The sequence below is a fragment of the Corvus hawaiiensis genome, chromosome 10 (genome assembly GCF_020740725.1).
Source record: "Corvus hawaiiensis isolate bCorHaw1 chromosome 10, bCorHaw1.pri.cur, whole genome shotgun sequence".
NCBI lineage: Eukaryota > Metazoa > Chordata > Aves > Passeriformes > Corvidae > Corvus > Corvus hawaiiensis.
In genome coordinates, this window is record NC_063222.1 from 28,263,875 (window position 1) to 28,283,576 (window position 19,702).

The 19,702-nt window shown below is 53.1% G+C and overlaps 3 protein-coding genes and 1 long non-coding RNA gene across 4 annotated transcripts; 2 read left to right on the plus strand and 2 right to left on the minus strand.

The window, feature by feature from the left end:
* Window positions 1-644: 644 nt before the first annotated feature.
* Window positions 645-2,641, plus strand: SIAH2 (siah E3 ubiquitin protein ligase 2). Its single transcript, XM_048314970.1, has 2 exons — window positions 645-1,093; window positions 1,620-2,641. The coding sequence occupies exons 1-2, from the start codon at window positions 707-709 to the stop codon at window positions 2,175-2,177; spliced, it is 945 nt and encodes a 314-aa protein (XP_048170927.1). The 5' UTR covers window positions 645-706; the 3' UTR covers window positions 2,178-2,641.
* Window positions 2,642-3,042: 401 nt separating this feature from the next.
* LOC125331061 lies at window positions 3,043-6,547 on the minus strand. Its single transcript, XR_007205842.1, has 2 exons — window positions 6,022-6,547; window positions 3,043-5,918 (listed from the first exon to the last, which is right to left on the minus strand). It is a non-coding gene; the product is annotated as an uncharacterized LOC125331061 (long non-coding RNA).
* Window positions 6,548-6,693: 146 nt separating this feature from the next.
* On the plus strand, window positions 6,694-13,765 carry ERICH6 (glutamate rich 6). The gene is made up of 9 exons (XM_048314680.1): window positions 6,694-6,901; window positions 7,753-7,851; window positions 7,928-8,082; window positions 9,054-9,118; window positions 9,931-10,502; window positions 10,643-10,728; window positions 11,084-11,236; window positions 11,507-11,732; window positions 12,155-13,765. Exons 1-9 carry the CDS (start codon window positions 6,701-6,703, stop codon window positions 12,419-12,421), a joined length of 1,824 nt encoding a protein of 607 aa, XP_048170637.1. The 5' UTR covers window positions 6,694-6,700; the 3' UTR covers window positions 12,422-13,765.
* Window positions 13,357-19,648, minus strand: SELENOT (selenoprotein T). Its single transcript, XM_048314687.1, has 6 exons — window positions 19,459-19,648; window positions 18,209-18,319; window positions 17,015-17,141; window positions 15,644-15,731; window positions 14,776-14,927; window positions 13,357-14,074 (listed from the first exon to the last, which is right to left on the minus strand). Exons 1-5 carry the CDS (start codon window positions 19,620-19,622, stop codon window positions 14,803-14,805), a joined length of 615 nt encoding a protein of 204 aa, XP_048170644.1. The 5' UTR covers window positions 19,623-19,648; the 3' UTR covers window positions 13,357-14,074; window positions 14,776-14,802.
* Window positions 19,649-19,702: the final 54 nt, after the last annotated feature.

The window sequence follows — 19,702 nt, forward strand, 5'->3', positions numbered from 1 at the left end:
AACCAGCCCAACTTCTTCCCGTGATTGGTCCCCAAGTGTAAAATCAGAGCTAAAAAAGCACCTCATTCTACAAAACATTTTAAATCAGACCAAAACATCTTTTACTGGGCAGGAGGTGCCGGTGAGGGGGCACAGTCCCGCTGAGGGGAGGCGGTAACGCGGGCAGGGCACGGTGAGGGGCACAGTCCCGCTGAGGGCAGGCAGTAACGCGGGCAGGGCACGGCGAGGGGCACAGTCCCGCTGAGGGGAGGCAGTAACGCGGGCAGGGCACGGCGAGGGGCACAGTCCCGCTGAGGGGAGGCAGTAACGCGGGCAGGGCACGGCGAGGGGCACAGTCCCGCTGAGGGGAGGCGGTAACGCGGGCAGGGCACGGCGAGGGGCACAGTCCCGCTGAGGGGAGGCGGTAACGCGGGCAGGGCACGGCGAGGGGCACAGTCCCGCTGAGGGGAGGCGGTAACGCGGGCAGGGCACGGCGAGGGGCACAGTCCCGCTGAGGGGAGGCGGTAACGCGGGCAGGGCACGATACCGCCACGAAGGGCGGGAGGTCCCGCTGAGGCGGCCCCGCGCGGGGCACGCCGGGAGCGGGGCGGGGGCCGCGCGCAGCCGCCGCTCGCCCAGCACCGCCCCATCCATCCTCCTCCTCCTCCTCCTCCTCCTCCTCCCCCTCCCCAGCGCGGCCCGATGGTGGCGGCGGTGGCGAGGCGCGATGAGCCGCCCGTCCTCCGCCGGCCCCGGCCCTAGCAAGCCCTGCGGAAAGCAGCAGCAGCACTCCCCGTCCCCTGCCGCCGTCCTACCGGGGACCGGCGGGGCTTCTCCGCCGCCTCCCCCTCCTCCTCCTCTTCCTCCCCCCCAGCAGCAGCAGCAGCAGCAGCATCAGCAGCAGCAGCAGCAGGAGCTGACCTCGCTCTTCGAGTGCCCCATCTGCTTCGACTATGTCCTGCCGCCCATCCTCCAGTGCCAGGCCGGGCACCTGGTGTGCAAGCAATGCCGGCAGCAGCTGAGCCTCTGTCCCACCTGCCGGGGTTCCCTCACCCCCAACATCAGGAACCTGGCCATGGAGAAGGTGGCCTCGGCTGTCCTCTTCCCGTGCAAGGTAAGGATGAGGGGCTGGGCAGGGGGACGCGCGGGCCACCCCGACCATCCCCCCATTCCTGTTCCCCTGCGGAAAATCCCCACCCATCACCCCCACATCTATATCCCTAGACCACCCCCCCGATCCCCCTACAGAGGACACCCACCCACCACCCCAGCTGTTGAAACTAGAATCCTCTGTTCTTTTTAAAGAAAAGGAAAATCCAAGCCAGGACCTCTCCAGCTGATCTGGACGGATCAGATCTAACTGCAACAGCAGATCTAACTACAACTCAGCCATACAACCCATTTTATCTAAGTGCTTGCATTAGGAAAAAACAACCACAAAAGACAAGAAGAATCCATTTTAAGTGGAAACAAAAACTAAGTAAAGCTCAGCTTGAATCCAGGGCTACATCCAAGTAATGTAAAATTTGCAATGAGCACGAGAGCTCTGGTTGCTCACCAGTGTTTCCAGTTGACAGGTGGGAGCAGCGAATACTAGTGCTGGTGCCTTTCCTGATGGCTTGTGTTTGATCTCTTTCCAGTATGCCACAACAGGCTGCTCCCTGACACTCCACCACACAGAAAAGCCAAAACATGAAGCCATCTGTGAGTACCGTCCCTATTCCTGCCCGTGCCCTGGTACCTCCTGTGACTGGGAGGGATCCTTGGAAGCCGTGATGTCCCACCTCATGCATGCCCACAAAAGCATTACCACCCTTCAGGGAGAAGACATCATTTTCCTTGCCACAGACATTAACCTGCCAGGGGCAGTGGACTGGGTGATGATGCAGTCATGCTTTGGTCACCACTTCATGCTGGTGCTGAAGAAACAGGAGAAGTGTGAAGGTCACCAGCAGTTTTTTGCCACCGTGCTGCTCATTGGCACCCGTAAGCAGGCAGAGAACTTTCAGTACAGACTGGAGCTGCATGGCAGCTGCCACCGGCTGACCTGGGAGGCATCTCCCTGCTCCATCCACGATGGCGTGTCCGTGGCCATCCGCAACAGCAACTGCCTCGTTTTTGATACAGCTACTGCACACCTTTTTGCTGACAATGGAAACCTCGGCATTAACGTGACAATTTCTATGTGTTGCCCATGACGCATCGCTGGCAAGACTCGAGCTGTCTGGATTTAGTGCTTCACCAGGGTTTGGTTTCGGTTCCCGTTTTTTATGCTGTTCAACTATGTCATCTTCTATGCTAAGGTTTCTGACTAGCCAACAGTTGTAACTTTGGGCAGAAGAGGAACAAGAGTGTGCTGTAAGTAACATGAGTGGGACAAGGTCTTTTAAAATTCTTGGGTGCCTTAGGAAGATTACACACACACAAGTTACCTTTTATAATTTAATTATATTTTATGTAAAGAGTGCTTCCATTAGATACGTGGCTTAAGAGGCTCCTGTTTGGAGCACACCTAAAAGCCCTTTCAGCAGCAGTACAGACTCCCTCTGCCACTGGTGAGCTTTAATAAAAGGCTTTAGTATCACAGGAGGGTTTGGGTTGGAAGAGACTATTATCTGTTCCAATCCTCCTGCCATGGGCAGGGACACCTTCCACTGTCCCAGGTTGCTCCAAGTCCCATCCAGCCTGGCCTTGGGCACTGCCAGGGATCCAGGGGCAGCCACAGCTTCTCTGGGCACCCTGTGCCAGGGCCTCCCCACCCTCACAGGGAACAATTTCTTCCCAGTATCCCATCTAACCCTATCCTCTGGCAGTGGGAAGCCATTCCCCCTTGTCCTGTCACTCCAGGCCCTTGTCCGAAGTCCCTCTCCAGCTCTCTTGTAGCACCTTTAGGCACCGGCAGGGGCTGTAAGTTCTCATGATTTGCCCTCAGTGAAGCCACGTTGGCTATCACCAGACACCTCTGTATTTTCCATGTGCCTTAGCATAGTTTCCAGGAGGATCTGCTCCAAGCTCTTTTCAGGTGAAGTGAGACCTGACCACCTGTAGTTCTCTGGATCTTCCTTATTCCTCTTTCTAAAAAAGGGGGATTGTTTCCCCTTTTGGCATCAGTGGGAATGTCTCTGGACTGCCACAGCTTCTCAAATCTGATGGATAGTGGCCAAGCCACTTCCTCCAACAGTCCCTATGAACCCGTGGGTGCATCTCGTCAGGTCCCAGGGACTTGTGCACCTTCAGGTCCCTTAGACCTTCTTGACCCCAATCCTCTCCTCCTGTGGGTGGTTCTTTGTTCTCCCACTCTCTGCCTTTGCCTCCTGCAGCTTGGGCAGTGTGACTGGAGCAAATTGCCATGAAGGCTGAGTCAGAAACATGGCTGAGTACCTCAGCCTTCTCCATGTCCCAGGTAACCGGGTTTCCCATTTCCTTCCAGAGAGGGTCCACATTCTCCCAAGTCTTCCTTTTATCACCGATGTACCTACAGAGGCTTTGCTTGTTGCCCTTGACATCCCGGCCAGATTTAATTCTTTAGGGTTTTAGCATTCCTAACCTGATCCCTGGCTGCTCACAATATTTCTGTACTCCTTCCTGGCTGCCTGTCCTTTCCTAGTAGGTGAGAAAGGAAAGAAATCCAAGCAACCTCTCACAGGACAAGCTGTGACTCAAAGGGGAGCAGGAGGTACTTCAGCAATGTCCCTCCATTGCCTGCTACCTTATGGAAGGGAAGGGCACTGGGTCAGCTGTGGCAGCTTTAAAAGGAAAAAGGAGAGAAGGGCCTGGGGTATGGCATGGCACATTTCACAGAGCATGGAAGGTGCTGGCTCCTGTCAGCTTTAGGGGGATTGGGCCGGTTACAGGTGCAAGCAGGAGGCACAAGTCACAGATCACAGATGGCTGGAGCCAGTGACATGGGCTGTCCATGTGCAGCTGCCCTGGGACACACTTTACTATTGTTTATTGTAAAAGATTCATAATACAGCAAGAGCTTTATGGCCACACAGTGTTGTGTCATTTGCTATTTAAGTTTTGTTGCCATATTTCTTTATTTTGCAATAAATATTTTGCAAAACCTACAGTGAGGAGCTGTGCTAACACACGAGTGTGTGGCAGCTGCTCCGCAGTTGTGCTGTGTGCTTGGCCATGCTGGACCAGCTGGGATCCCCTGGCATGGGCTGGCTCTCTCTGGCGGGGTCCTTGCCGCTGACACCTCCCAGCCCTGCTGCCGGACACAGCCACTGTGCGGCACGAGCAGAGGAGCTGGGTGGGGATGTGAATCCCAGGGACAATCGTGACAGCCTGACTTGTGCAACTGAATCACGGGGCTGTCACCACAACTGACTCTGCCTGCAGCTCCCCCCTCTGCCATGGGAACGTTCTGCCTGAATCACTGACAGCAAATACCAGCTCTGCCTGCGGCTGTGCCAGATCTCGTCCGTGCGCCATTTGGAGGAGGCAGCGAGCCACGAGGTGACACTGGCAGGGGGAAGCCTCACAGTAGTGGAAAATTGCAGGAAAAGTGACAGATGAGGCTTGGTGTGAATAAATACAATACAAGAGGAGGAAAACCAGTCCTGACAGTGTTCCTCCTGGGAGAGCTCTGGAGTTATGTCCAAGCTCTAAGCAGCCATCACCGGCACCTGGCAGCAGTCCCCAGAAAAGTGCACAAGAACAAGTTTGGTCTCAGTGAAGGGAAGCTCAGGTCTGGCCTCAAGAACTTGGAAGTGACCATGGAAAAAGCCTCCCCGGGAATTACTCTCTAGGCACTGAATACCAACAATTAAAGATTCTACATCTGGTCTCACTTACACTGTGCTGGCAGAACTCCGGCAGCATCAGCCTGGTGAACTAATTGCCTCCTGCTTAAACAACGTCAAGCCATGGCTCCAACAGGTGTTACCACCTGTGCTTTTATCAGGATTTAAGCAAGAAGTCTTACAGATTTGATTAATTTTCCTGTAATTCAGCAAAACTTATAGTGGAAGATAATTTTCTTACTGACAGTTGGGACATAAGAGGATTTTTGCGTAAAACAAAACTCCGAAGCGTGTCTTTGAATATAGCAGGATTAATTAATTACTCCAGTGTTACCTATAACCCACATTAGATAAGTTAACACACGTTATCATTAGGTCTGTCCACACCACTCAGTTCTGAAGGAATGGCAAACTCTTGTTAAATCTCACCTCAAAAGAACCCAAACAAAACCAACCCATCACCTTGTGTCTTTTCTGACTGAAAATGAGTTTAGGATAAGGAATACACTTCTTGGCACTGCCAAGAAGTGAGGTGTTTCCAATTCAGGTCAGTGAGTAAACAGGTGACATTCATTTCAGCATTCCCTCGGGTTTCAGGTTTTCTTCCCAAGGCAGCTGATACAACTTCCCAAGGGTGACATCAGTTAAAAGTGTGACAGTTTCTCAAAACATTCAGAAGAGGTTACTGAGGCCTGCCTGGTTCTCTGAACAGAACTGACCCCTTTCAAGCCCCCAGCCTTGAAAGGGATGGTGAAGCATGTCGGACAGAGCTTGCAGCAGGCAGACCTGCATGCCGGGGCAGCCCCTTGGCTGCTCTCCAGCCCACCAGGAGCATCTGCTGTGGAAGGTGATACCCAGCGAGCAAAAGCTGCGCCTGGGAAGCGACTTTTCTGTCGCTAGAGTTCTCCCTAAAAACTATTTCCACTTCAAACGCAAATTAAAATGCAAGTGTCACGGGACTGATGAGTTTAGAGCGAACTCAGCACAACTCGAGGGGGCCCTGCCCGCGGCCGTGCCTCGCCGGCCCTCTGCTGTCGGGACGGGCACTCCGCCCCGTCGTGCTGCAGCCGGACCCTAGGGCTGTGGCGATCCCGGGAAGCCATGGAAGTGATCTCGCAGTGCTATGGGGATTCCTCGGCACCGACACCAGGCGAGCCACCGATACCACTGGCTGCACCTCAACATGCTCTTTCCGTTTGAAAAGTAAGTGAAGACTTACTCCGTTGTGGAACCCACGTGCTAGTAAGACACTGCAAATTCTGACAGAGAGCACAGATAAAGTAGCACACACCTGCTCTGCCGAAGGGAATCCAAACCTGGCTGGGTTTGCACAAGACGGTTTTCTCTCTTTTATTCTCCGAGCTCCTTGGAGAGGTTCGACAGCACCCAGTCCTGCGGGAGAGATTAGGAACAGATGTGTGACAAGCGTGTGACACAGGTGTAAGGAATCCACGGGCAGGTGTTCCAGGTGCAGAAAGGTGGTGTCCGAACAAGCAGTCACGTCGGGTTTGGTAACGTGTGTCACCCCGAGTCCAGCTCCCAGCTCCTGACAGAAGCAGCAGCTCCGGGGCTGGGCAGGCGTGGAGCGCCAGGACAGCGAGACCAGGACCGAGCGCGGCGGCTCGGGGCATCGCCAGCACCACGGGGCACCACGGAGCGCCTCCGGCTGCCCCGTGAGAGCCGCCCTGACTCCTCTCCCGGCCGCGGGTCCCGAGCGGTGCGGCCGGCACAGCACCCGCAGCCCCGGCGAGGCGGGCACGGGGAACGGAGGAGCCGCAGCTGCCGCCCGGCAGCGCAGCACCGCGGGGAGGCCCCGGCCCGGGGCGGGTCCCGCATGGAGCGGCAGGGCCGGGCCAGGGGCGGAGCCGCCGCCGCGCTCGGTCCCGGCGTCCCCCGCGCCCACAGCGTCGCCCTGGAGACGGCGCCGCACCGGGCCGGGCACGGAGGCACCGGGCACGGAGGGGCCGGGCATGGAGGGCCCGGGCGGCGCCGCGGAGCCCAGCGGAGGGGCGGACGATGTGGCGGGCGGGCCTCACCAGTCCCGGCCCCTCGAGAAGGGCGCAGGGCACCCGGCAGAGGCACCCCCGGCCGGCCCGCAGCCGCCCCCCGCGGGCCTGCCCACCCTCCTGGCCTACAGACCCGAGTCCTCACAGGCAAACGTACACCACGAGGTCAGGCGGGGGTGGGCGCTCCCCGCCGCTTCGTTCACACGGTTCCATGTAGACAACATGGAACCAACGCCCTTTGCCGAGCCCGCAAAGGAGCCCCTTCATGACAGGTTTTTCTTCTGCAAGGCTGTTGAAACGGCGCTTGCTGTGCACACCTGGGCAGCAAGCGGCTGTGCAGCCTCTCCCCACTGCTGCATCCTCTGTTGAGAATTTCCCAGCAGACTTTTTTGGCCTCTGTCTAAATCAGATACAAAATGTATATAAATAGGTACAGTCACAGAATACAAGCAGGGCACAGAGTTCCCTGTAACCCTTAGCAGAGAAAAGTCACCAAAGAGGTAATCCGAGGCACGAGGTGGGGAGCAAGGGAATTTTGCTTCAGGATATCCAGTACCCATCCTCAAAACACACCCTGCGGCCAACCTGGTTTGCATCTGGTCAGATGTGACCAGCTCTGTGTCACCAAATCTGCTGGTGCTTCCTCAGAAAGTCCCACAACTGGCGACAGTAGGAGCTTTTTCTCTCTGTAACACATTCAAATCCTCAGCTACAGTGTTCTGTGCTCTCAGATTTCCGGGGAAGGAGCAGGGCTCATGAATACCACAGTCATTTCCTTTCTTTGGGGGCATTTATTGATTTATTTACAACAGATCTGCTTTTCTTTCTGGTGGTTTCCTGAACTTAATGTTAACTTGTTCCAAGATATCCCAGACATGGATCTGTCATGAGTGCCCTTAGGTGCTTTGTCACATTTGTTGCATTTTGAGCAGAGCCCTCTTTCTCCATGCTAACCCGGAGATTTGGGGGCTGGTACCCCACGTCCTTTCTCCCTGCTCTCCCCACCATCGCTGCAGGCAGAGGAGGATGCTGAGCCAACATGTGAGTACTGTGGCAACCTGCTGAGGCCATTCCCCTTCTCCGAGGATGTCCCCTTCTCCGAGGACAAGGAAGACGTAAGCTGGCGGGAAGGATGAGCAGGGGTTTGCTGTGGAACGGCCACACTCACGGCTCTGCTCTCTCACCTTCTAGAGATTCTGCTGTGAGCACAGCCGAGACCTCTATGAGTTCTTCATGAAGGAGAAGAGGCTGGAGGATGCCAGCAGCCTTCCCAGAGCTGTCAGCACCCACGAATCCCTCGGCTCTGAAGCCAACCAGCTGCTGTCACAGGAGCAAGAGAACCAGAGGTACTGGAAGAACTGGGGATCAGGTCTGTGTAATGAACAGGGAGCTCTGAGGGGAAAAGGAGTATTAAGAAACTGCAGGAGAGGGATGAAAGAAGAAAAAACTTTGCTTCAGGCACCAGAAGTTCAGATTCTCTCTGGTCCCTTCTGACTCCTCTATTGACAGGCTGCACAAGGAGGTGGTGAGGCACATGCTGAGTGAAATATTAATTCCAGTGCTGACAGACAAACTATGTAGAGACAGGTAGAGCCAAAAACACCCACAGCTGTGGGAAGGGACAGTATTTGGGTGTAGCTTTAACCTCTGGCACTGAAACAAATCTGGAATTTGTATTCCTGTTTTGCTCCATGAACTGTGACGTGTTTGGATTACAGTTTCCAGAGTGACACACAAGAACTCTGCAAGTTCTCAGGCTATTTAGCAGGAGACCCAAAGTTTGTGCAAGAGTCTAAGCCTCGGGGGAAAGTCTAAGCCACAGGGAAAAGGAAAAGTAAACCAGTACACCTGGAAGTAAACTGTTGGTCTCCTTGAAAATCCTTTGCAGTCTGAGGGTGCAAGTGCCTCCTACTATGTACAGAGCACACCAAACCACTGTCCCAGTGTCATTTATAGGAAGCTACACAAGAATAATCAAAATATTCTTGAAGATGAGCTGTTTTCTTGATCTTGTGGGTATCTGTCCTTCTCTTTCACATAAAATCCTAATCCAAACCCCATTACAGTATTCAGCTCTCCTGCCAGTCGAGCTGATGCCACTGCAATGGCAGTCTGTTCACTGGAATCTGTGTGGGCACAATTCCTTTCTGCTGAGATATGAGTATTTTGGTGACACTCTGCTGCCTGTTACTTGAAATTGTGAGCAGGGAGAAAAACGGATTCAGAAAGTTGTGTTCCTAAGGCAGGGATATCCACCACTTGCAGCTTTCCAAACACTATATATGAGATGTCTATCAGGAACACCTCTATTTTCCAGGCAGCAGAAGAGACACCTGGCCGGAGAGTTGGCTGACCAGTCTTTTGAGCTGAGTGCCACTGAAGGTGAGTTGGTATTTCCTTATGGATCTATTTGTCCATTTATCTCAACAATGCATTCAGTGGAATTGCTGGTTTCTAACTGAGCAGGAGGATTTTATACAGCAACATGTTTGTTCATTGTCAGATATGCAAGCTCATTAAATTAGATACAGATACAGCCATATTAAATCATCCCTCACAGATGAGCACAAGAGCGGGCACATCTCCTTTGCACAGAGAGGCTGTTTGTCATGATTTTCAGTATGCATATGTGAAGTTTCCAGCTGAGATGCACAGAACCTGACCTGAGAGGACAAGTTGGCAAAGCCAAGCCCTTGGGAAGTAGGAACTGCCAGAATGAGGGTCACCCATATTTTGCCTGATCAGGTGGATACTCCACCAGTTCCTAGCCCAGGCTGTGGATGACTGAGCAGCCTTTGGGTCTAGCTGTAGAGGAGGAGTTTTAACAGGTGAACCAGATTTACAATATGGGCATGTTTTCACAGAGGATGGCAGGGCACTGAGGCTTCTGTGGCATCTCAAATGGTCAGTTCCAGTGTGTGGAGCCAAATGTTATCCCAAAAAGTTGCTCTTTACACAGATGTGTATATATACATAACTGAAAAAAAATCTATCTTTTGTCATAATCCTGTGCTCTGAAATAGATAAGCACTTTGGACTGTCCTTGTTAGAAAATAGCCCGAGACAGACTGTCAGGATGGAGTGCTAATGCCAGGAATTCCCACTCCCGCAGTTATAGCAGAGGTATTGGGCAGCCCCGCGGTGGGCACTGCCAACCCTCCCCGCTGCACAGAAGCCCTCCCTCTGCTCTCCAGGTTCACAGCAAACTGGATCCGTTGTGTACGAGCTTTCCCGGCAACCCACATCTCCCAAAGGCGGGACACCAGTGCCTGTTGGGAGAGCAGCTGAGCCTGAGCCGGAGCCCGAGCCGGAGCCGGAGCCGGAGCCGGAGCCGGAGCCGGAGCCCCGGCCCGAGGAGGAGCCCGAGCCCGAGCAAGAGCCCGAGCCCGAGCCGGAGGCCGAGTCCCGGACCGAGGAGGAGCCCGAACCCGAGAAAGAGCCCGAGCCCGAGCCCGAACCGGAGCCGGAGCCCCGGCCCGAGGAGGAGCCCGAGCCCGAGCAAGAGCCCGAGCCCGAGCCCGAGCCCGAGCCGGAGGCCGAGTCCCGGCCCGAGGAGGAGCCCGAGCCCGAGCCCGAGAAAGGGCCCGAGCCCGAGCCCGAACCGGAGCCCGAGCCGGAACCTCGGCCCGAGGAGCAGCCTAAGCCCAAGCCCGAGCCCGAGCCCCGGCCCGAGGAGCAGCCCGGGTCCGAGAAAGAGCCCGAGAGCAACCAGGAGCCTGTGTCCCGCGGCGTCATCGGCTACGATTTCGGTCTCCTGGGGAAGAAGGCAGGTATCTGCGGCCGACGGCGACGGGAACACCTTGGATGTGTCAGCGCTCCGAGCGGTCGGAGCCTGGCACTGCCCATTTTCACAGGGCAGCTGTGCCAGACTGGCCTCAGATACCTGTTTTATCCTTCCAATCTTAGGTGGGGAAGGGTAAATTGGTGCAGAAGTACTACAGACATGGAAAGAAATTCCTTACCATGCTCCCAGATGGAACCTCGCAGTTATTGTATCCTTTATGGGGCTCACTTGCAGTAGTCCAGAGCTGTTAATGATTTTAAGTGTGTCCCAGTCAACTTCATATCAACAATCTGGCTCATCACTCCCACTCGCTCTGTATGAGGAGCAGCAGCAGTGAAACTTGACGCAGCTCCTGAGCTGAGGTCTCAAAGAGCAGCCAGCAGTTCCAATGAGGGACAAGCACTAGCTTCCAACACCCAGCCCAAGGGAGCAGCACACCTTTAACAGCGCTCTGGGCAATTTATCAGTTTTCACACCCCCAAGTAGTACCCTGAAATATTTAGCGGGTAATAACAGACCAACCAAGCAAAGCAGGGGGTTACAAACACCTTACCTGGCAGCAGCTATCCATCTGGAAACCTGGCCATCATCATTACACAAGAGAGAGACCAGCTGACTTGCATAGTACAGGAAGATGAGCTGAGGACATCCAAAATCCGAGCACTGTTTCAGTCTGAGGGCAGGAGCACGTGCTATTACCCGAACGGAGATGAGTGGTGTGTTCAGCAGCTTTGCTCTCTCCTCTGTGCATTGACATTTTGAAGGCCATAAAGGGTATTTTTAATAGCATCCAAAAAGAGACAAATTCAGCAGCTCTTGGGCCCTGCTTTGGGTGCCCCCAGAGCAGCAAGGCAACCCAGCTGTGCCTTGAGAGGTGGGGGACAGACCCTGCCCCTGCTGTGCCTCTGTCCCATCCCTCAGGGGAATGAGAGACATTCCGCCACAGAAGCTACAGGGTTCAGAGCTTCCACTTCCCTCTCTTTTAGGATAAATATGAGTATCCACGGTGGGCAATATTTGGACCAAGGAGGCAACAGGGTTAGAAGGTGGATGTGGCCAAATTTGTCACCAGGACCCCATGTCCCACTGAGCCCCATTTTCATCTCCCTGAACCGCCACGTGGGAGTCAGGATCCTGGCCCAGGACAAGATCTTCGTCTCCTTCCTCGCCATGGGGCGACAGGCAAAACTCAACATGGGAACCAAAGTGCAGGTATTTTTCCTGTGCCGAACCACTCCCCACAGTGGGAGGGGAGCAGCCAGGGAAGTTCCCATCTGTGCTTACCCTGTGGTGGATGCTCGCTATGTTGCCCCATGCTCCTTCCCCAAAAAGCAAGGCATGGAGGTGGCGTGTATTTCAGCCACTCCCATGGAGATGGGGCACTTGCCAGCCCCAGCTCTCTGCAAGAGAGCTGCTAGGTGTGGGACTCCACTCCCAGGCAAGTCCCTAGCTAAATCCCCAGGAGTCACCCTGGCTCTGCCACAGGGAGAAGAGCTAGAATCCATGTGGACAGGGTGCATGGCAGCTCCTTTCCTCCACAGGCTCCTGTCACAGGGGCAGGTTTGTCTGCTGGGAGACAGAAGCCCTGTCCCAGGCTCTGGTGGCTCTGATAACATGTTGCCTCTGTTGTGCAGGCCAGCGCTGCCAGCCAGCTGCCTCCTCCAACCCGGCTAGGCGAGGATGAGCTCCTGCTGCTCGCCTTCCGGGTGAGGATCCTGCAGCTCTTCGACAGGATGCGGGGATGCCTCAACTTCCCTTCCAGTGAGCAGTGGAACAAAATGCAGCCTCCCACATACCTCATGACCCAGGCTGTGAAGATCCTGGAGCTCTGCATGGCTGCTGACATAAGTGACAAGCTGCGCCGCTCCATCAGGGCGATAGTAAATGCACAGCAGCTCTGACCAGCGTGTGTGTGGTGTAAGGCAAAATGCACCAGACACACACACTCCCTGATGCTGTGGCACCTGCATGTGCTCAGCAAGGTTTCACCTCTGGCGCTGCCCTGGTGCAGAGCAAAGGGTGGTCCAGGGCCGCTCCACACATCCCCAAATGGGTCTTGCTCAGGGCAGGCAGTACCAGCCCGCACTGGTGACACCTTGGAGGCACGAGAGGGCTTTGCTAGGGCAGAGTAATCCCATGCTCCACACCAGTTCACTGCTCCTGAGCAGCCTTCCTTCCAACTTCAGCCCTGGCCGAGTAGTCACTTCAGCCCTTGGGTATGGCACAAGGTAAAAGCAAAGAGCACAGCCAAGCCAGGGCCTGGGACAGGTACACAGGCAGGTGCTTGCTCAAGTCACCCACACAGGTACTGCTCTGCCACTCCTAACAAGAAGGTGGGCACTAGCAGGATGGCCCAAGTGTTCCTGGTGCCTGCGCCTACGGCAGCTCAGCTGGCTGCAGGTACAAGACAAGGTGGTTTCCTGTGCAGAGAGCAACAAATGCCCTCAGAGTGCCCAGAGCAATCACCTATGCTTGGCTCCAGGGAGCACCAGCTGCAGCATGGGACGGGCTCTAGTTCAAGCACTGCAAACACAGAGCTGTCAGTGGGTGTTCAGAGGCCCATGGTGCTGCACTCGGCAGTGAGGAACCTTCCCAGGCTCTCAGAGCTGCCTTTGAAACTTGGGGTTCACCTGGCCAGTTTCCCCCAGGGAGGCCACACCTGAACTGTGGCAGCTGCCTGAAGGACAAGGCCAAGCTCCATGTACCGCTCCCAGCATGGGAGGCTCTCAGGGGCTTACACATGACAAATACAAGCTCATTAACTTTAGAAAGTTGGCTTTTTATGCAGTTTTTCAATTGCAGTTCCAAGAATGTTCATCAGTGACAAACAAGGTACTTCACACAGGAAATGGGAACTCTTTATTTCAATTAATGTTCTTGGGTTCAATTCAGGCCAGCAGGAAGGCCCAGCTCATCTCAAATGGCCAAGGAAAAACTGCTGGAGCTGGCCCACATGATTAAAGAGTAGCTGATCTTAATTTTCACTGAAGTCACCAAATGATGTAACTATTCCGCATATAATTTTCCTTATATAATTCAGTATATAATGCACTGTTCGACTCTGCCATAAATTTTGAGAAATATACAAACCTGTTTTAACCACATCAGAGAGATTTGATAGACAGCTATCAATTACTCAACAGTTTAGGACAATATCAGACACTCCGATAACTTCATTTTAAACTACAAAAAGAACATAAATTCATATAAAATACAACAGATTAAACAAACTTCTCTTTTTCCAAGGAAAAATTAGGTATCAACTCAATCTGCCATTGTGTGAAACATGAATATAAAATAAGTTACCATTAGTAATGCCTGCATTGCTGATCTATGAACTGGTCGAATGAAGTCTTAAAAAAACTATACAGTATTATTGCACTCGTGGCTGTGCAGTGTGGACCGGCCAGCACTGAAACAGGGCTCATTGAGTGTTTGTCCAGGAGGCACAACGTGGCTGCAAGAGAGGCATCCAGCCTGCACCAACAGCATCTGTCTTCAGTGCAGGCCTTCATGGGTCTGCGCCACGTGGCCTGGGAACCACCACCCAACGCCTGCAGAGAGACACCGGGGTTACAGTTGGCAACACCCCCACACCACAGCAGCACATCCACACTGAGCCAGGGACACCCACACTGAGCCTACTGCACACCTGCACTGAGCCAGCCCCAAGATGGGGAATTGTAACCTAGGTGTTTTGAAAGCCGCAGGTGACATAGGAACATGGAAGTGGTTTGCCATAAAATACCTAGAGGATCTGAACCCTGTGCTACAAAAAGCTGTGGAGCTTTTGCAGAGGGGCAGGGCAGTACAGCAACAGGAGCACGACAGTATTCTGTTCTCCAGGATTATGGAAGGAACAGGACAGCATTCTGTTCCCCAAGGTTGTGCAATTCAGTTGGGTTAAAAGCCAGGGAGACCTTAATCCCTTGCACAGAGGCTGTTCTAAGGCACGTAACAGCGCGTTTCTGATCTCTGCACCACGTGCTTCACTGACATTAGGCCTTCTGCATGCAGTAACACACCTTCTCCTGCCTCGTGGAATGCCAGCTTCCTGCTCTGAGGAGGCAGAATGAGCTACATCCCAAAGCCTCCCACCCAAACAGCCTCTGTGACACCACACATGGCAGTTTAACATCATGGGAGCTGGCTCTCCAGAAAAACATTTACCTGAACAAATACACAATCCTAAAATCCAGTCTCCAGTGTGCCCGTCTCACCTGGGTAAACGCACTGGTGACTGGAGGAGACTTACGAGAAGTTTCAGTGCTGATCAATGGGGCTATGATCGATGATGGGGCATTGACTCCATGTGCACATTGAGCTTCATCTCGTTATCAAGGATCTGTACAAGCTGCTGCATGGAAGGGAGGTGACCAGACTCCAGCTTAGACCACACTGGGACATCTAGCGCAGAACACACAGAGGGGAGAAAAGCACCATTACACTGGGAGCATCAGAAAACAGGCAGAGCTGGTGTAAACATGGAATTGAGAAGCTCTAGGAAGCTGTGTGAGTTGGTACTGATCTGTGTTGAGGAAAACATGTGAATCAACGATGCTTCCAACCTCTGGCTATGCTGAACCCCAGCCCAAATAGGAGAGTAGAGTGTCTAATGCTTCCATTCAGAAGTGTATCATATGGATGGAGAGATGCAAAGTATCTACTGATGTTCCTCTCAACCTGAAAAATCAGTACTGTTGTCCACCAGCACGGATAATCCAGTAATAGTAACAGATTCTTTAGGATTCCAAGGCTAAAGCATGCTGCAGAACAAACAGGGAAAGCATCTAACTGGAGAGTACATGCCCCTATAGCTGATGGTTTCTTATTTAATGCACATCACACACAAAGAAAGAACATAACACAGTTACTCCAAAGGATCAAATATCCCTCTAGTTTTTACAGAGCTGTTGTAGAATATCTGACATCTGTATAAATTTGTAAGATTTCTATTATTTTCATCATTTATTGTAATAGACAACATGTGAAGATCCAAATGGATGGCAATTTTCACATAGCACGTTTGGGACACAAATTTCCTGACCCGATCCCTCATTCTCCCCACCCCACAGCTCTCATATGTGTACATGTAAAACCCCTCAAACAAAGTCTCAGCTCACCATTCAAAGTGATTTCAAAAGCCCCAGTGGACATGCACTGGTTCTCAATCATGTTGCTCAGGAAGAAGACCATCATGCAGGCGTACACCTGGAAGGGAACAGAGATCCACACAGACCTCAGCCATGTCCGCCACACCTGCTGTTCACGCTCAGTGAGCACTGGATGTTCATGGGTATCTCTGAACTCCCTCTGTGATTGCTCAAGCAATGTTCCCATCTACAGATACCTCCCTTTCCTCCTTTTACACAGACTGTGCACCTTGCCTTCCCCAGGAAAGCACCAAACCAGCTCTGAACCCATCTGACTCGCACACCTCTGGACCCAGCACAGCCAGCTGCAAGGGGGCTGGCACTGTGACACGGGAACACAGCCATTCCCAGACACAGCCTGTCACTGTCACAGCAATCTCCAGATCACAGAGCTAAGGGCCCAGCCACAAACAGCACAGCAAGGCCAGTCACGTGTGCATGGGAACCACCGACCCTCCTGCATGCCTCTGAGCTCTTCATCTGGAATTTTCTCTGCGCATGGGTGACTCAGGAGGAAAGGATAGTGTCTTCAGCAGTCCAGTTCCTCCCTCACTGCCAGCACCTCTCTAATTTCCTTTCCCTGTTCACAGGCACACTCACACAGGTCACTGCAACACCGCAGAACCTGGCACGTGGACAGTAGCTACACACCGCAGCCAGCCCAGCCAGGCACAGAGTTGGCCCATTTAATTCAACTGGAATTATTACAGCTTCTGGGCATTCCAACTGGCCAGTGAAAGACCCAGGGCACTGGGCAGCTCAGCATGAATGTCTGTAAATTACTTTAGTTTAGTGGAATGAGTCTGGAATAAGGTTACTCTAAATCAGAGTACAACACCCTGAATCTGCTGGCATCATCAGTACTGACTCACGGGGATATTCTCCCACAATGTCATGTCAGTCTGCTCTGCAAAAACACCCACAACATTTCAACGTCATTTTTCTAACCCCCATCTAATTGCTGCCTAATCTATCAGGAGTCTGATGGAAGCATCGACTGCAAAACAGTTATGAGACAACAGAGAAGGGAAGCCGTAATTTTAACATCAACAACACTGGCCTGAAATGCTACTCTTGAGCCCTAAAAAATAAAAAACTCTTTTATCACCTTTGTCAGCACATTAACCTCAGCTGCCCCTCTGCAGTAGCAGCAGCTTGTGAAGAGATCACCAAACCACACCTGGGTTTGTCAAAAGCATAAAGCACAACTGATAAGAATTATTCTACTGTAAGGCTGTAGTGTATGAAAGGTAAATCAGTCAGAACTGAGGGACTCACAGAACACCCTCATGAAGTAACTCTGAAGCTGCTTTTTCAGACTAAAAGAAGTACGTCCCTTACCTTGTTTTCTTGGCCCCACTGCCAGATGCTTGGAGCTTGCATGCCAAAGAAAGCAAACGGGTCCTTGCCAACGATGATTAAGCCAATTAATACTAGTTTGAAGACAGACAGGAAGGATGCTATGTGCCTGTTGGAGACGACACACACCAATGACTGAAAGGTTCAGTTCCTACTTCACCATACACAACTGTAATTCACCTCACTAGTAGACTTTTGACAGTGTACAATCAAATGTTTCAAACGAAGTAAAAAACTTTCCAAGAGGGTTTATTTCACTGTGGAAAAACCCCAAACCCAATCAAACCAACAAAACAAAAAAGCAACACGCATTAACAACACCCCCAATAAGGCCCTGCTTTCATACGGCACCCCAGAAAGACACCTTCTTGTATACCACAGACAGATTCTTTTGTTCCTCAGCAGACCTCAAATGGGACTTTGCTTTCAACTTATATATGCCTGAAGTGGATAACAGATTCCATTTCTAAAGAAGCTGTTCCATATTACAGAGACACATTTAAGTGATGGGCACCATTTCTTGTGGAGCATTTCCCAGTGATGCAGAACTCCCCACAGCCAGCCCACACCAAGGCACTGCGCCCTGCAGCCTCCCACCACTGCAACCCTGCCAGAAATTGGGCCAACGAGTGTTCCAGGAGCCACCCAGTAACTATGGCATCACTCTCCAGCGTGGGCACACTACTTTAAGTAACAGGAATAACACTATTTTGACTTTTTCTGAATGTCTTTGGACTTTCCCCCCACAGCTGCAGCAAAAGCCACCCTGGCTCTCTCCTGAGGTGAGCTCTCCCTGATTCAGATGTTAAAAATGAACTTTCCCTTCCTCTGTCTCCTTAACCCATTACAGGGATTTGTCACTAAGTGCATAAGCCTGAGCAACAAATTGAATTTATGTCCAGATACAGCACAAAGAACAGCTGGGAAAATTCACTGTGACAAAAAAGAGTTACACAATATATTTTAGGTCGGATATGACAGGCCTCATCATACAGATATCCAGATAGTGATGCTTGTACGGAAAACTAAGGCAGCTACCTAGAAAGCAGAAAATCACGTTTGTGTGTAATCCCAACAGAAAATCCCCTTAAGTTTGTATTTTCAGCATTATTTCAGTGTAAATGCATCTGTTTACCACTGGAAAGCACAGTACACAGTATGAGGTGACATGCTCACCTATAGATAGGTTGAGGAAGGTAGTTCTCCCCTTCGATTCGGATGTCTGGGTACCGCTGGCTGATGACCCGCATGTACTCCTCAAACACCCGCCTGTAGCCTCAGGAGACACTGAACACAGACAGGATTGTCACCACAGCTCGAGGGCTGCATGGTACAGTCACTCTGTTCATAACCCCTTCAAGTTAAAATAGAACTAAAATTTTTTATGGCACAGAGAAAAACTGATCTGCAGTGAAATTACACATCACAAACCCAAAGAGGTAAGGCCTGGGTGTGATACGGGTTTGCCCCACATCCCAGCACAGACACAGAGCTCTGGAAACAGCCACGGGGCATCAAATCACTCCCTTCCCCTGGAAAAATCTATTAAATTAGGATTAATGTAGGAAGTCGGTGGAAGCAACCCCTTCCTCTCTGCCAAAAAAAAAAAAAAAAAAAAATTCACACAGAGCCGTCCTCTCCAGGACTGCCCAAACAGGTAATGTTGCTCCCAGCCACCCCTGTGTCAGCACGACACGGGAACTGCAGGAGTTAAATATTCCTGAGCTGTCCTCTGCGTCGTCTCTCAGCAGCCGCCTCTATAAAAACTGCGGTAAAATCGCTAAAGACCTCAAACCCAGCATTTTCCCCTGAGCACTTCTGCAGTGCCTCGTAGAGTCACAAGGCCCGGCCCTGCCCACCCCGAGGGCCGGGAATCGGGGCGACAAGCGCTCCGGGCCTCTTGAGTTTTTTTCTCCCCGAGCCAAACAGGTCCGTGCGCCGGGGCTGCCTCAGCCCTGCTCGGAGCTGCTGATACCATCGGCAACACCCCCGGAATGGTGCAAAGGTACCCGAGCGCCCCGACTCCAACACGGGCACTGCACCAAGACAAACACAAAATTACAGCCATTGCTAAGGCATCGATTCCTCCCAAACGTTAGTTCCGCACCAGCACAACGCCACACACGGCATTAACGTGCCCGAAAAGCGCGGTTTTATGGCGGGTGGCCGTAAAGTGGGCCCCACTGAGAGAGCCGCCGCCCGCAGGCCGGTGCCACCTCCCACGCCCCAACAGGGCCAGGCCCCCCGACAGGTCGCCAGGGCGGGGAGGCCCCCGGCCCCAGGGCTGGCCCCTCCACGGACGACAAGAGCGAGCGAGGCCGCCGCAGCGCTGAGGGAAAGGAAGAAAAACGAACGAGGGAGGCAGAGGCGACGGCCCAGCGGACGCCGCCATTTTGGCCGTCGCCATCTTGGCGGGCGCCCCTCACCAGATCTGGAACTTGAGCAGCGGCCCGGTGGCGTAGGCCATGCGCAGCTTCTTCGCCGGCAGCCCGCCCTGCTCCGCCGCCGCGGCGCCGCCGCCGCCCGGTGCCGCCGCCAGCCCCGCCAGCAGCAACAGCAGCAGCAGCCGCCGCAGTCCCGCCGCTCGCATCTCGCCGCCGCAGCCGCTGAGGCACCGCGCGCGCGCCGCCGCGCCAAGGTCACGCGCACGGCGGGGGCGGGGCCTGAGCG